The sequence below is a fragment of the Mastigoproctus giganteus genome, chromosome 7 (genome assembly GCF_048544385.1).
Source record: "Mastigoproctus giganteus isolate SK-2022 chromosome 7, ASM4854438v1, whole genome shotgun sequence".
Taxonomy (NCBI): Eukaryota; Metazoa; Arthropoda; class Arachnida; order Uropygi; family Thelyphonidae; genus Mastigoproctus; species Mastigoproctus giganteus.
In genome coordinates this window covers 225723611-225737263 of record NC_143581.1, presented here as the reverse complement: position 1 = coordinate 225737263, position 13653 = coordinate 225723611, and the positions used below count along the sequence as shown (strand labels likewise).

The 13653-nt window shown below is 34.2% G+C and overlaps 1 protein-coding gene across 1 annotated transcript in view; it reads left to right on the top strand.

Annotated features, from left to right (window-relative positions):
* kel (kelch protein) overlaps window positions 1–13653 on the top strand; it is a 72716-nt gene that overhangs the window by 11921 nt on the left and 47142 nt on the right. Inside the window, exon 3 of the mRNA XM_090378590.1 lies at window positions 11159–11384. Coding sequence (XP_090234716.1) covers window positions 11159–11384 — 226 coding nt within the window. The remainder of the gene's footprint in view (window positions 1–11158; window positions 11385–13653) is intronic.

Below are 13653 nucleotides of genomic sequence, written 5' to 3'. Positions count from 1 at the left end.
AGGAACAAATCATTTATGGCACTAAATCCACATTCAGCTAAATATGAAGATGGAAACGGTAACAATAGCTCTCTTGCAAAGTTGGTCGAATTTGGGTATTTAATTTCTGTTTCATCACAAAGCCATGCCATCGCTCCTTTTATATTGAATAAAGTTTTAACTGACTCATCATTTTGCATTTCTGAGAGTTCTTCTTGGTACTGCATTGATACATCAGACAAATCCACTAACATTGGTTGCATCATCCAGGTTGGAAAATCAATTTGTTTTAAATCAGAAAACCTTTCTTTTAAATCAGCGGACAGAATTTTCAGATGATCGACAATAACAAGTACAGCGGTATCAGTCACTTCACATTTTTGCAGCCAACGAAACTGTTCAAAATTTTTGTTACAAATATATTTTTGACATAATTCAATAAATGTAATGAAACCAAATATCTTCGCTTTTGCATCGACGAGAGTTTTATTTGTTCCTTGAAGTTGTTTATTTAATATATTTAGTTTTTCAAAGATATCGGCTAAATAACTCACAAATGCTTTACCATCGACCGTTAACAGATGCTTCATTTCAGGTTTGTCACTTAAAAAGTCACTAATAGTATCAAATAGTTCCATGAATCTTTTCAAGCAGTTCCCTTTCGAGAGCCACCTTACTTCAGTGTGAAGTAAAAGTCTCACATGGTCTCCATTTTGTTCTTCACAAAAAAGCTTGAAGAGACGCTCACATTTGGCATTAGCTTTAATAGCATTGACACATTTTATAACTGATTTTAGTACTTCATGAAGAACAGGCGAAATATTTTTAGCTACCAAGTTTTCCCTATGAATAACACAATGCACAAGAAGCATTTCTGGATTCTCATCTTTCATCAATTTTAAGCAGCCATTTTTCTTGCCCATCATATTAGGAGCACCATCTGAAGCGCAAGATGTTATATTTTTCATTGGTATATTATTGTCATCTAAGTAATTTTTTAGCTTATTATATATATCTTTGGAGGTAGTGGTGCTCTCTAATGATTTACAGAATAACATTTCTTCAGCAAAATTACCTTTATCAATATATCTCACATAAGTTATCAGTACGGCTTCACTGTCTCTCAAAGTTGATTCATCCATTTGCACTGAGAATTTTCTTGTTTTCAGCTTTCCAACAAGTTGTATTTCAATATCTTCACTCATTTCATCTATTCTTCTGCTAACAGTATTGTTATTGAGTGGCATAGCTTTCACGTCTTTGTCATCTTTTTCCAGAACTGTTTTAAGAAATGCTGATATTGATGGTTTGATTAAATTCTCTCCTATAGTATGATTTTTCCCAGATTTAGCAATGAGTAAAGAAATTTCATAACTAGCCTCAAGAGTACGATTGACAGTTGCAGTATGAGCAATAAACAGAGACTTTAATGTTGCTCTTTTTTCAAAATTCTTCTTTAAAGTTTGAAAGTAATCTAAATCTGAATTTACATGAGCATTATGTTTCGCCTTCAAATGCGCCTCAAGACGACCTCGCTTCATTGATTCGTTGGTCAAGCATTGTTGGCATAAAAGACAAAAAGGTGACCTTTGATCGTGGATAGCGGGTATGAAACCAAATTTTAAGTATTCCTCTGAATACTGACGAATTTTTTTTTTACTTGCACTACTCATTTTACTGCGCAACTGAAAGAAATAAATATAAGATAAATCAAAAACTAAAAATAAACTATGCATTAAAGTTAATTTAATTTTATTTTAATATATCAAAATTAATTATTAGTACGCTTTTTGAATGAATAAATCACACAAATTACTGAATTCGGGCTATTAAATCTGTGGTCTCTGTGAACAAGCAGATAAGTCTAATTTGTCAAAAATGAGATAAGTGCACTATAATAAAGTATTTATTATTTACTGTTATGTGACACGCAGCTATCTTCGTTATTGTAGTTTTAGCGTGAGTAATAAATATTTGTATATTCGAATATATGCGTGTTTATATGAGATTGTGAAGTTTATTTTTCCTCTCCTGCAAATTCGAGTTTTTGGACTTATTTGCTTATTTACTGAGACCACAGAAATACATATATGACAAATACATACCATTGTATATCACGGTTCTTCATTAATAATAATTCTGTGCGTGGACAAAGTAATTTTTATTTTAATCTGAGATCGTCAAACCTATCGAAATGTACAGTCACGATGCCCAAACGAGCGTTTGTATGAAAGGAATTACCTATTTCATATAACATGCTGAGTTTGCGGTAGGCTACAGTAGACAACCACTTTGCTTGCACATTGCATATGCCATAAGCAATCGTCCAATACAGTATGTACTATTCCTTCACTAGGCATAGTAAGCAATACTCTCCGAGCAAACTGTAGTTGATATTACTCCAAACTTTCAAGTGCAGCTCTATAGAAAGTACAACATTTAACGAATGCTTATTTAAAATTGAGATACCAACAATTCTTCTTTTGTACAAGTTAAATCATAGTAGGCGGTTGTTTTAAACTCTAGACGAGCAATTTTTGAATTGCCCCCCTGAACAATCAAATTGCCCCCATGTGGGGCGTGGGACCCACATTGGGAAACACTGCTCTAGATGTATAAGTCAAACATATACTCTAGATTTAGGTATAAAGGTATAAATAGGCATAGTAATAGGAGGTAGTCTTAGTAGTATCTGTACAAAATTTCAGCAGTATAACTTATTCTGTTTATTTTGGCAGGTGGATTTTGAAGGATGCTGACGATGAAGCCAAAAATGGAAAAATTTGAGCAGCATTAGCATTAGTAGAGGCATACAATGCAAGAAAGTGAGCTTATGCAGCATCAGCCAAAAAAAAAAACTCTCCCATTTCACCCCTCCATTCGTTCCAAATTGCCTGTCCAGCTCAGCCTTAAATTTATTTAGGCTGTTAGCTACCACAACAAAAGATGGAAGCCTGTTCCACCAATCAACTACCTGCAGCAAACGTCAAATTACCGGAAATTGTTCAATGTTTGAACAATGTATGTGGTGACTCTACTCCATCAGAGCATACAATCTGGAGATGGTTTATTGAATTTAAGCATGGCCGAGATAGCACTGAAAATGACCCAAGGACTGGATGACCAGCAAAAAATGAGGAAATGGTCAACAAGGTGCATAAATTAATGTTCATTTTATAGAAGGCCATAAAATGAACATTGAACAGATAGCCAATAAAGTAAAGATTAGCCCTGGTTCAGTACATGCCATCCTACATGGGCAGCTATGCATAAAAAAGGTGTCTTGCTGGTGGATTCCAAGAATGCTGAGTGACAGTCACAAAGAGGCAAGAGACATTGCCAGGTCTGTTTTGGAGCGTGCCACTCCAAACGAAGAGTTTTTGCCTGAATTGTTACTGCCCAATGAACATTGGGTTCACTACTTTGATCCAGAATCTAATCTAGCATGCTTCCACCATGCAGTGGAAGCATGCTGGATCACCTACTCCAAAAAAAAATTAAAAGTGCAAGACACTCTCTTTTGGGATTATTTTGGAGATTGTTTCAAGGAAATCAATTCATTGATTTCCTTGAAAAGTGTATAACTGTGACTGGGAAGTACTATGTGGATCTATTAACCAAATTATGAAAAATACCAAGTGGCAGTGATGAGGAATGCTGTCCTGAGGAGTGCTGTTCCTGGATGACAGAGCCTCACCTCACAGATGTAAACTGACAGAAACAACAGTGGCCAAAAATTACTTACAAAAATTAATTTGAGTCTTTGCTGCATCCACCTTATTCATCTGATATGGCCCCATATGACTTATTTGTTTGGAAAATTGAAACAGTATTTTCATGGAACAGCTTTTGTGTTCCCTGAAGATGCTGTGGACAAAATGTGGACAAGAGTAATCATAAAAATGTTAGCTATTCAAGCAAAATGCAAGGTCTTACACTTGGGAAACAGCAATCCAAATAAATTATACACCTGGTTAGGGATGTCAAATAACCAGTTATCCAATTGTTTAACAACTCGATAATATAAAAAAAAGTAAGTAAAAATGTTTCTTTTTTTAATCACATTTATTGCTTATTAAATAATTATTACAATTAAAACAAACAATATAAAGTTTGAAAATTTATTTTTTCAAAAAGTAGTACTTTAAGTAAACAAGTGCATCTAAAAGTTCGGGATTAATTCTATTTCTAATCTTAGTTTGTACAGTGGAGCACGTAGAAAACATTTGTTCTGTAACAGTGGAAGTTGACTTTACTGTTAATAGAGCATTATGAAGATTTTCCAAAGTTTTTGTGCATTGTCCCATACTTTCAAAAAATTTCATTTCTTTCTGAATGTCATCAGTTTTCGAATAATTATTGGACTCAAAACAGCCGTCAATAGTTGCTCTTAATTCATCTACAAGTGACATATTTATGTCAGTGTTACTATTTGTTTCGGTACTATTCATCATAGTAACGTTATTTTCAGAAAGACTTGTATCTTTATTAGGAAATAGTCTCATAATTAATGTTTTTGCAAATGGATATAAAACTGACTTTTGAACATAGCTTAGATCATCTTGATCTTGATTATTTTTAGGCAGGTTTCCTGTTTGTAAAAATTTCATTAGAGATATTAATTTTTTATTCCTGTGTTTGAAAACTTTATTTTTTAATGCTTCTAAAATTTTGATATTTAAATCATTGCCTATTTCTTCAAGTTTTACAAACATAAATTTTAAAATACCTTCCACAGTCATCAATGTCATTGTTTCTTTGCTAAGTTCCCCTAAACCTAATTCTATTGGTTTTAAAATTTTTATTAATAATTCCATAGATTTGAAATCACTCTTGTAATATACATGATTTGTCCCTAATCATCTACAGCTTTTTTAATACAATTTTTAATAAGAACTAATCTTTCAAACATTGGAATTAATGAATTCCATTTAGTTTTCACATCTAGAAGTAACGACAATTCTTTCCCCATTTCTTCAACTATATATTTTTGAAGAATTGAATTTTTAAAAACTTTTATAAGTGCTTGGGAACGCGTTACAACTGTATTTAAATTTTCTGTTAACTACAGTTCATTATTATTTTAATACGAAATATCTAAACTATTTTCTAATTGTAAGTCATCATCAGAATCGGATATGTCATCAATTTCATCTTCATTAACCTCTTCGTCAAGTGATTCCTTTTTCTTTTGATAAAAAATGTCAAGAACAGCGTGACTATAACATAACTGGTTCTCAATTCCAGTTAACAAACCGTACTTTTGCATCACTTTTGCACCGTCGTGTGTAGATGCAACAATGTTATTAATTCAGTGCCGAATTCTTGTAGTTTATTCTTGACAATTTCTTTAGTGTGAAGGGCATTGTAACTACCTTTTATGTAAATCAGTCCCAAATTATAATTACTTTTTTCTAGGTGTAAAGTCACATTAAGATAATGTTTCATAGTAACACTAGTCCATTCATCAAATGGACTAGTGTTAATTAACTTTATGAATTCATCTTTCTGTTTCAATTTTATCTCCTTACAAAATGAAACAATAACTTTCTTACTGTTGCTCGACTCTGTGGCATTTCATAACCCCTTTTCACGATAAATTCGCAAACAGCTCTAGAAATAGTTATTGCACTAATTGAAAAATTATCTTTCGCTGCACATTCAGACAATAGTTCATCTAAACTTTTGCGTTTTATATATGTCAATATAGAACCGCTTTCAATTTTTTGTTTCTTTGCAGAGTCAGGAGTAGCATTGTTATCTTCGAATGTAATGTTGTGTTTGATTAGATGATTTTGTAGTATGGTTGTGGAACCTCCTTTGCACTGACATCAAAGGCAGATATTGATGGGATATCAGAGACGTGGTGTCACAGAGATATAAGCAGTGCAGAATTGGAATTTGGGGAGTACAATGTATACAGAAAAGATAGACAGAACAGGAAGGGAGGAGGGGGTTATGCTGTTAGTTAAGAAACACATAAAATCTAAGAAAGTGCATCCAATTGATGTTGGTGGACAATGCAATGTTGAGTCTGTTTGGTGTGACATAAGCACTGGGAAAGGAAAAATGAGAGTGTGTGTGTGTGTTATAGGCCTAATGAATCTGATGAGTATAATGAGCAATTGTGCAGAGAAATAGGGTGGGCCAAGTAAATCAGAATGTCTGGTAATGAGGGATTTTAACTTTCCAGATATTAAATGAAACTTGTGGGTTGGTCACTTGCACACTAGCAAGACTTTTTTTGGATTTATTGGATGACTGTTTTCTACAGCAGCATGTTCAAGAGGCAACCAGAGGGAGTAATACTCTTGATCTGATTATCAGCAGTGATTATTCATGCATTAAGAATTGGCGCCTCCATAGCCAGGTGGGAAGGAACAGCAGTGCGTAGCACACGCTTCTTGATTAGACCGGGGTTCGAGCCCATCACCACCAAATACGGAGGATGCGGAAAGATCAGGGAATGACCACCGCATATCCTGGAGCAATATTGTCTTAGTTGCTAATGCTCCTAAAAAACCAAAATAACAACAACAACATTAAGAATTTGCAGATAAATGAACCACTGGGTGATGTATTGATGTGGAAATTACTTAAAGATGTAACTGCCATCAAGGCTAAAGGGAAGGGCTTTTGCTTTCGTAAAGGTGACTACAGGGGTCTCAGACAGTTTTTAAATTCTGTGGGATCAACTGATGAGGTTACCAACGTTGAATTCTAAATGAGAAGCCTTCAGGGACTTAATTTTGGAGGCTACTAGGCTTTTCATTCCAGCTAAGAAATTCTTTTTTTTTTTTTTTTTTTTTTTTTGTTAGTTGTTGGCTCATCAGCTTCTGTGGCCATAATGCACCTCCCAAAGATTTTGCATTTTACTGTGATCCAAGCCCGAGGCGGGATTCGAACCCGCGACCTTTGGATTGCCAGCCAGACACTCTACCCACCTGGCTAGCCCGGTCGGCCTAAGAAATACTGTTCAAGGTTTGGGACTAAATGGATGTCAGATGAATTAATGAGGCTCGTGGCAGAGAAGGAAAATGCATGGGATACGTATAAAGTATCAGGTGACACAAGCCTATGGCAGATATAAACTATTCTGTAATCAAGTCACAAAGGAGGTTAGGCAGGCGAAGGCAGATTATGAGAAATCTTTGGCAAAGGAGGCAAAGAAAAACAGCAAAGAGTTCTTTATTTATGTAAACTCTAGAAGGAAAGGGATGAATCAGATTGGACCACTTAACATAGATGGGTTGACTATTGATGATCATGCTCAGGTAGCTGATAAACTGAATGAGTATTTTGCATCTACATTCACACATGAGGAGTTATTCAATGAGGAGAGTGCTAGACATTTATCAAACTCTAACAGGGAGCTAAGTGATTTTGTAATAACTGAGAGCAAAGTGGAGGAGAAATTGTTGGAAGTTAAACATAAAAAAAGGCACTTGGGATGGACGGTATCTATCCAAGTTATACTAAAGGAGACAGCAAAGGAAGTAAGCAAACCCTTAGCCATAATTATGAGAGCTTCCTTGGACTCAGGGGAGGTCCCCATGGACTGGACGTGTGCAAACGTATCACCAATTTATAAAGGGGGGGGTTCAAAAGGTGACACAGGTAACTGATAGACCTGTTAGTTTAACTTGTGTTCTGGGGAAAATAATGGAATCACTGGTTAAAGAAGCATTGCAGGATCATCCAGACAAGACTGCAGTAATAGTTAAGACACAGCATGGGTTTGTTAAAGGGAGGTCTTGTCTGCCCAATTTGATTGGATACTATAATGTGGTCACAAAGGAACTGAATGGCAAAAATAATTTTGATATCATATACTTGTATTTCAGGAAAGTTTTTGATACTGTTGCACATGGAAGACTGCTGTACAAATTATAGAGGTATGGCATTAAGGGCAAGTTGCTACAATGGATAAAGGGATGGTTGAGTGGGAGACGACAGAGAGTGGTAATCAACGGACACTGATATTCATGGACAAATGTTATTAGTGGAGTTCCCCAGGTTTCGGTGTTAGGCCCATTGTTGTTTTGTATATTTATCAATAATATTGATGAAGGTATATTAGGTTTAATATCCAAGTTTGCAGATGATATAAAGGTTGGCAGGGTTGTTAATGACAGTAAAGACAGTATGCTACTCCAACTGGATCTAGATAAGGTGGGAAAATAGGCTGAAAAGTGGCAACTGAAGTTTAACATTGACGAATTCAAAGTACTGCATATGGTTAGCAATTACTGAAGAGAAACATACCAACTGTGTGGTATTACACTCAGGGAAGTGGAAAAGACCTGGGGGGTAATTGGGCAGTCAAATATGAAGTTCGCTGAGCAGTGCAGATGAGCTGCCAGGGCAGGTCTTGGAGTCTTGTCAGTGATATATAGGAATTTTGCTAGCAGGGACAGGGAGGTGAATATCCCGTTGTACAAGGCAATGGTCAAGCCACATCTAGAGTATTGTGTACCGATCTGGAGGCCTCATTTTAGGAAAGATGTAGAGTTGCTAGAATGAGTACAAAGAAGGACAAAAAGATTGATGAGGGGAACAAAGGGGTGCTCTTACCAAGAAAGGCTTAGTTCTGCAAATTGCAGTACCTGGAAAGCAGGCACCTGCGAGGTGATCTGATTGAGGTGCATAAGGCCTTCAATGGGTTGAGCAAGCTGAATGCTGATGGGATTCTTTCTCTTGCTCAGATTAAGAACCTGAGGGGGCACAGTTTTAAATTGAGGAAAGACGGTTGTAGAATAGATGTGTGGAAATTTGCCTTTAGCCAGCGGGTATTTGACTGGTGGAACAGACTTCCATCTTTTGTTGTGAAAGTTGATAGCCTAAATAAATTTAAGGCTGACCTGGACAGACATTTGTAATGAATGGAGGGTTGAAATAGGAGGTGTGGTTTTTTTTTTTTTTTTTTTTAGCTGATGCTGCATAAGCTTGTTTTCTTGCATTGTATGCCTCTGCTAATGCTAATGTGCTTAGTATATGTTGTTTTTAGAAAACTGTTGTTTTCTAAAATGTGTTAGATTAATTCTCTTAATTATCTACTCTCTTAAAATAATCCTCCTCCTCCCTGAGGCTTAATTTATACTGTGAGGTTAATTTATTCTTTTCATGAATTGTTTCTATAAACATACTGAATATTAGAGACATCTAGTCCAGAATAAAAATTTCTTCTATTTGTGCATAGAGTAAGTATTATTCATTCATTTCATTCATAATTCATTCAAATTGTTCTTTGCCACATAATGCCTTAAAATCATTTGTTATTAGTCTTATTTGTTTGCAGTTGTTTAAAAATGAGGTTACAGTTGCATTATTTCAAATAAAAACAACAGTGCCAGGTGACAGAAGTAAGAAGTATTTTCAAGAATGAAGCAGAATGGAATTTGTTATTTGCGTTATAAAATGTTAAAGGCATTTTGGATAGGTTTTTAGCTATGGCTTATGTTTCTACGGTACTCACCTCCGAAACCCATATGGTTCAAGTAAAGTGAAGTGAATTAAGAATCATAATGAAAGTAAAAAATGCCCTAATTGAAAGAAGTGCACCATTCTTTTCTCAGGTTTCATACATGAATAGTAATATAGGAACAAGTTTGTGCATAGTCACCATGTTATTCATAGTAAATCACTGAAGTGAAATAGCATAATTTTTGTTATGCCTCATATTGTGAATGCCTTCGCAACGAGTTGCTCTGGTATTGCACTACCTTAAATAAGCAATGCTTCATCAATGGGAAGACTAATGTTACTTATTTTTGGTGGATACCACTACCCAGACTGCACCGTTTCAAGACTTTCTGGTCTCCCATCGGTGGGAGGGTACCCTGGTGTTACAATAAATGACAACCTGGTTATGAAGTATAACTCCACAATATGTGAGATGCCAGATGGTGTGCAACAGAATAGACTAAAAAGGTTTTAGGGTTAAAAGCCTCAGACTGTGGAAAATTCATTCTCTCATATCTGGGTGGTGGTATCTGCCGAAAATATGTAACGTCAACTTCTCCACTGGTGAAGCATTGCTTATTCAAGGTAGTGCAATATCAGGAAACTTGTAAAAACTAAGAGTCTTGACATGAGACTTTGTCATATGTGAATAAACAGTGATATAGGTTAAAACCCGAACCAAAAACCAGTAGTCTTGACTTGAGACTTTTAGTTCAGATTTCAACCGATATCACTGTTTATTCATGTATGACAACCTGAGAAAAGTGTGGTGCACTTCTTATTTCCTTAGGGCATTTATTAACTTTAATTACAATTCTTAATTCACTTCACTTTACTTGAACCATATGGATTTTAGAGATGAGTACTATAGAAACATAAGCCATAGCTAAAAAAACTATTGATGAAATAAGAAAATAGTCTTTGCTAAAAATAGACTTTTACTGCAGGATTATTGAAAAAAGCAAAAGAAGGCTTTAAAGTGTTCCGCATCATAATAGTAGGTGTAGAAACACAATTTTGTACTTTGCATGTCTTTACAAGTATGTTAGATTTGTTGGAATTTTAAAATAAAGATTTTCATCTTTTGTTTGTTTTTGATAATTAGCATATCAGACTTTTTTTTTTATGTGGTATGTGTTTGCAGGATCCCCACCAAGAACCTTACTCCCAACATTTTCATTGGTGTGTATTATGTAATTGTACTATGTAATTGAACAATAGCAAATACAGTATAATAAATAAAATTGCAAATGTAGATATTTTATTTTAAAATATGGTTTTTTCCATTTCATATGAAATGCATGAATGTCCCATTACAGCATATGACACATTAATTACTTTACTGATTTGGAAGCAAGTTTTTCAGAATGCCATTCCAGTGTATATTACCATTTTTCATTCTTTTGATATTTTTCCTGATTTTTTTTAAAAAAATGTATTATTATTTTTATTTGAAGTTAATTTTTTTGGCATGTAATTAGCCGATTAACAATCTTCACAAATAAGCAAATTAATCACTTGCCAACTTTTCAATCATTCAAATAACTGATCTTTTAGAATTTATTTTCCCTTACATATTTTTGATCTTAATTGATGCATGATTGATTGATGCTTCCTTATAAATTTTTACTGATATAGTGCTTGCCATCATCTCTTTTATTTATCAGAAATGCACTTAATTACTTGAAAATCATTTATATACTTTTTAAATTTATAGACAGAACTTACTTTGTGATGTTACTTTGGTTGCCGATGGTGTTGAGATCCCTGCCCATAAAATGGTGTTGGCATCGTGTAGTCCATATTTCTATGCTATGTTCACAAGTTTTACAGAGAGTCGAGCAGATAAAATAACCATACAGGGTGTTGATGGTCAAGCTTTGCAACTACTTATTGATTATGTATATTCTGCAGAAATACAGGTGACAGAAGAGAATGTGCAAGTAAGTAACTTTTGGGAATATATAAAATGGAATGTATATATTTCAGAATTTAGGAATATATATATATAAAATGTTTAGGAATATATATAATGTACAGCTGTTGGAACAGGTACAGAGAAGGGTAAGAAGATTGGTGAGGGGGAACAAAGGGGTGCTGTTACCAAGAAAGGAGTCAGTTTTGCAAATTGCAGCATCTTTAAACTAGGCCCCATGCGAGATGTTCTGATTGAGGTGTTTAAGGCTTTGAATAGTTTGAGCAAACTCAGTGCTTATGGGATTTTTCCTCTTGCTCAGACTATGCACATGAAGGGGCATAAATTCAAATTAAGGAAGGATGTTGCAGAATAAATGTGCAGAAGTTTTCCTTCAGCCAATGGGTGGTTGATTGCTTGAACAAGTTTCCATTCATTGTTGTGGAATTGGATAGTTTGAATAAATTCAAGGAACAACTAGACAAACTATTGGAGGGTATGGATAGATGAAATGGATTTTTTTTCTTGCTGATGCTGCATAAGCTTGCTTGCTTGCATCATTAGCACTACTAATACTAATCACATTTTGAATTTTTATAAAGGGTTATAAACCAGATAAGTATATATTCTGATTGCATCTTTTAAAGCCTTTAGTATTTTAGTGGGAAAGCAGTCTATAACTCCTTTCCCTAAATAAGCAATATTTATATTTTCTTTGAATTAAAAAATAATTCAAAACATTATTTTTCCATTAAATTTAAGTAGTAATATTATTTTTTATTTATTTTTTATTAGTATCCTCTTCACAGATTTATAGATGAAATTAACTTGAATTATGAATGATGTGAGATTTATAAAACACATGAGTTGAAAACTTCAAAATTAGTTTTACATGCTCCTTGAGCAAACTCAGTGCTGATGGGATTAAGTGCAAGTCATTACTAGATTCATTTACAGCCATTTGTTCCAAGACAACAGAAAACCTTCAGGATTACTCTCATTCCTAAACAAGCTAGCAGTAATAACCATACAAGCCATTGACTAATTGTTGTTTTGTTAGTAATTATTAAAATTATTGATAAAATCATGCTGCCATACCTTCAAGATACTGTCTTTGTTAATGCACTTGTCAACATGCATTTTGGTCTTAGAGGGTGCTCCACAACAACAACAAGCCATTGTGCACATTTAAACTGCATTTCAAGATAAGGCACAATATGATGTCTATTATGTAGATATCAAAGTTGCTTTCATCGGTATATATCATAAGAAAGCTGTCGAGATACTAAAAAATCATTTTCTCATTGACACAATAGTAATATCCTATCTACAGTACAGCATAAATCACAGATATCTTCTCTTCCCCCCCCCCGCACTAGCAAGAAAATCCTGCAAGAAAATCCAAATCTGCTAGAATATGCTGATGATTTAAAACTGTTTATTAATTAAATTAACTATTTTAATTTGAATTAATCACATTGAATGTCCTCATCACGCTTCTTGAAAAGTTGATTACCTCTGCGATTGATTCACTAAAATTAGTATAATTTTGGTGAATCGATCATAGAAGTAATATAGCCAGCATAATAACTGGCCTCCAACAGAGAAAATTCAAGAAACTAGCAACTTAACACTTGCCTCTCCAGACTCAAGACAATGGAGGGAATGTTTCCAAATGCACCCCTTCATCTTTTAAATCCTCATAACATTGATTGCCAAAAATTTGTCAGTTCTCAAATATACAAGAATCAGATTTCCAATCAAATACAAACAGCAGCCTGCCTTCAACCAAATAATTAGCAACTGAATGCACAATTATTAGTACTGTATTGCAAATATCTTGTTTTGTTAATACCTGAATATAATTCATATTTAACGTTTTATGTATATATGGCTATGTATGTTGTTTATTCATTATTTTATTTCCTGTGTACTAAATTATCTGCCCCTAGCCATATGCTGTGAAGGGCTTGCTGTAATATGCAATAAATTAATATTTATTTATTTTTTTTGTATGAAATAGATATTTATTCGTCGGGAGTTATTCACTAATAAAAACAATTAGATAATATTTATCCTATAAACTGATGTTTTTAGTTCTGCCATTATCTTTATCTACAGCTAAGAAACATAATGAAGTGATTAAATAGTCATATAAAATATGTATTTTTAAGAAAAAGGCTATTTGATCTATATAAGCTTGCTTATGTTGAAAGAATAGTTGATGTATTGAAGTTCCAATTAATCCATTAATCCAGTTGGATAGCTGTAGTCATGTTGGATTATTAGTTAAATGT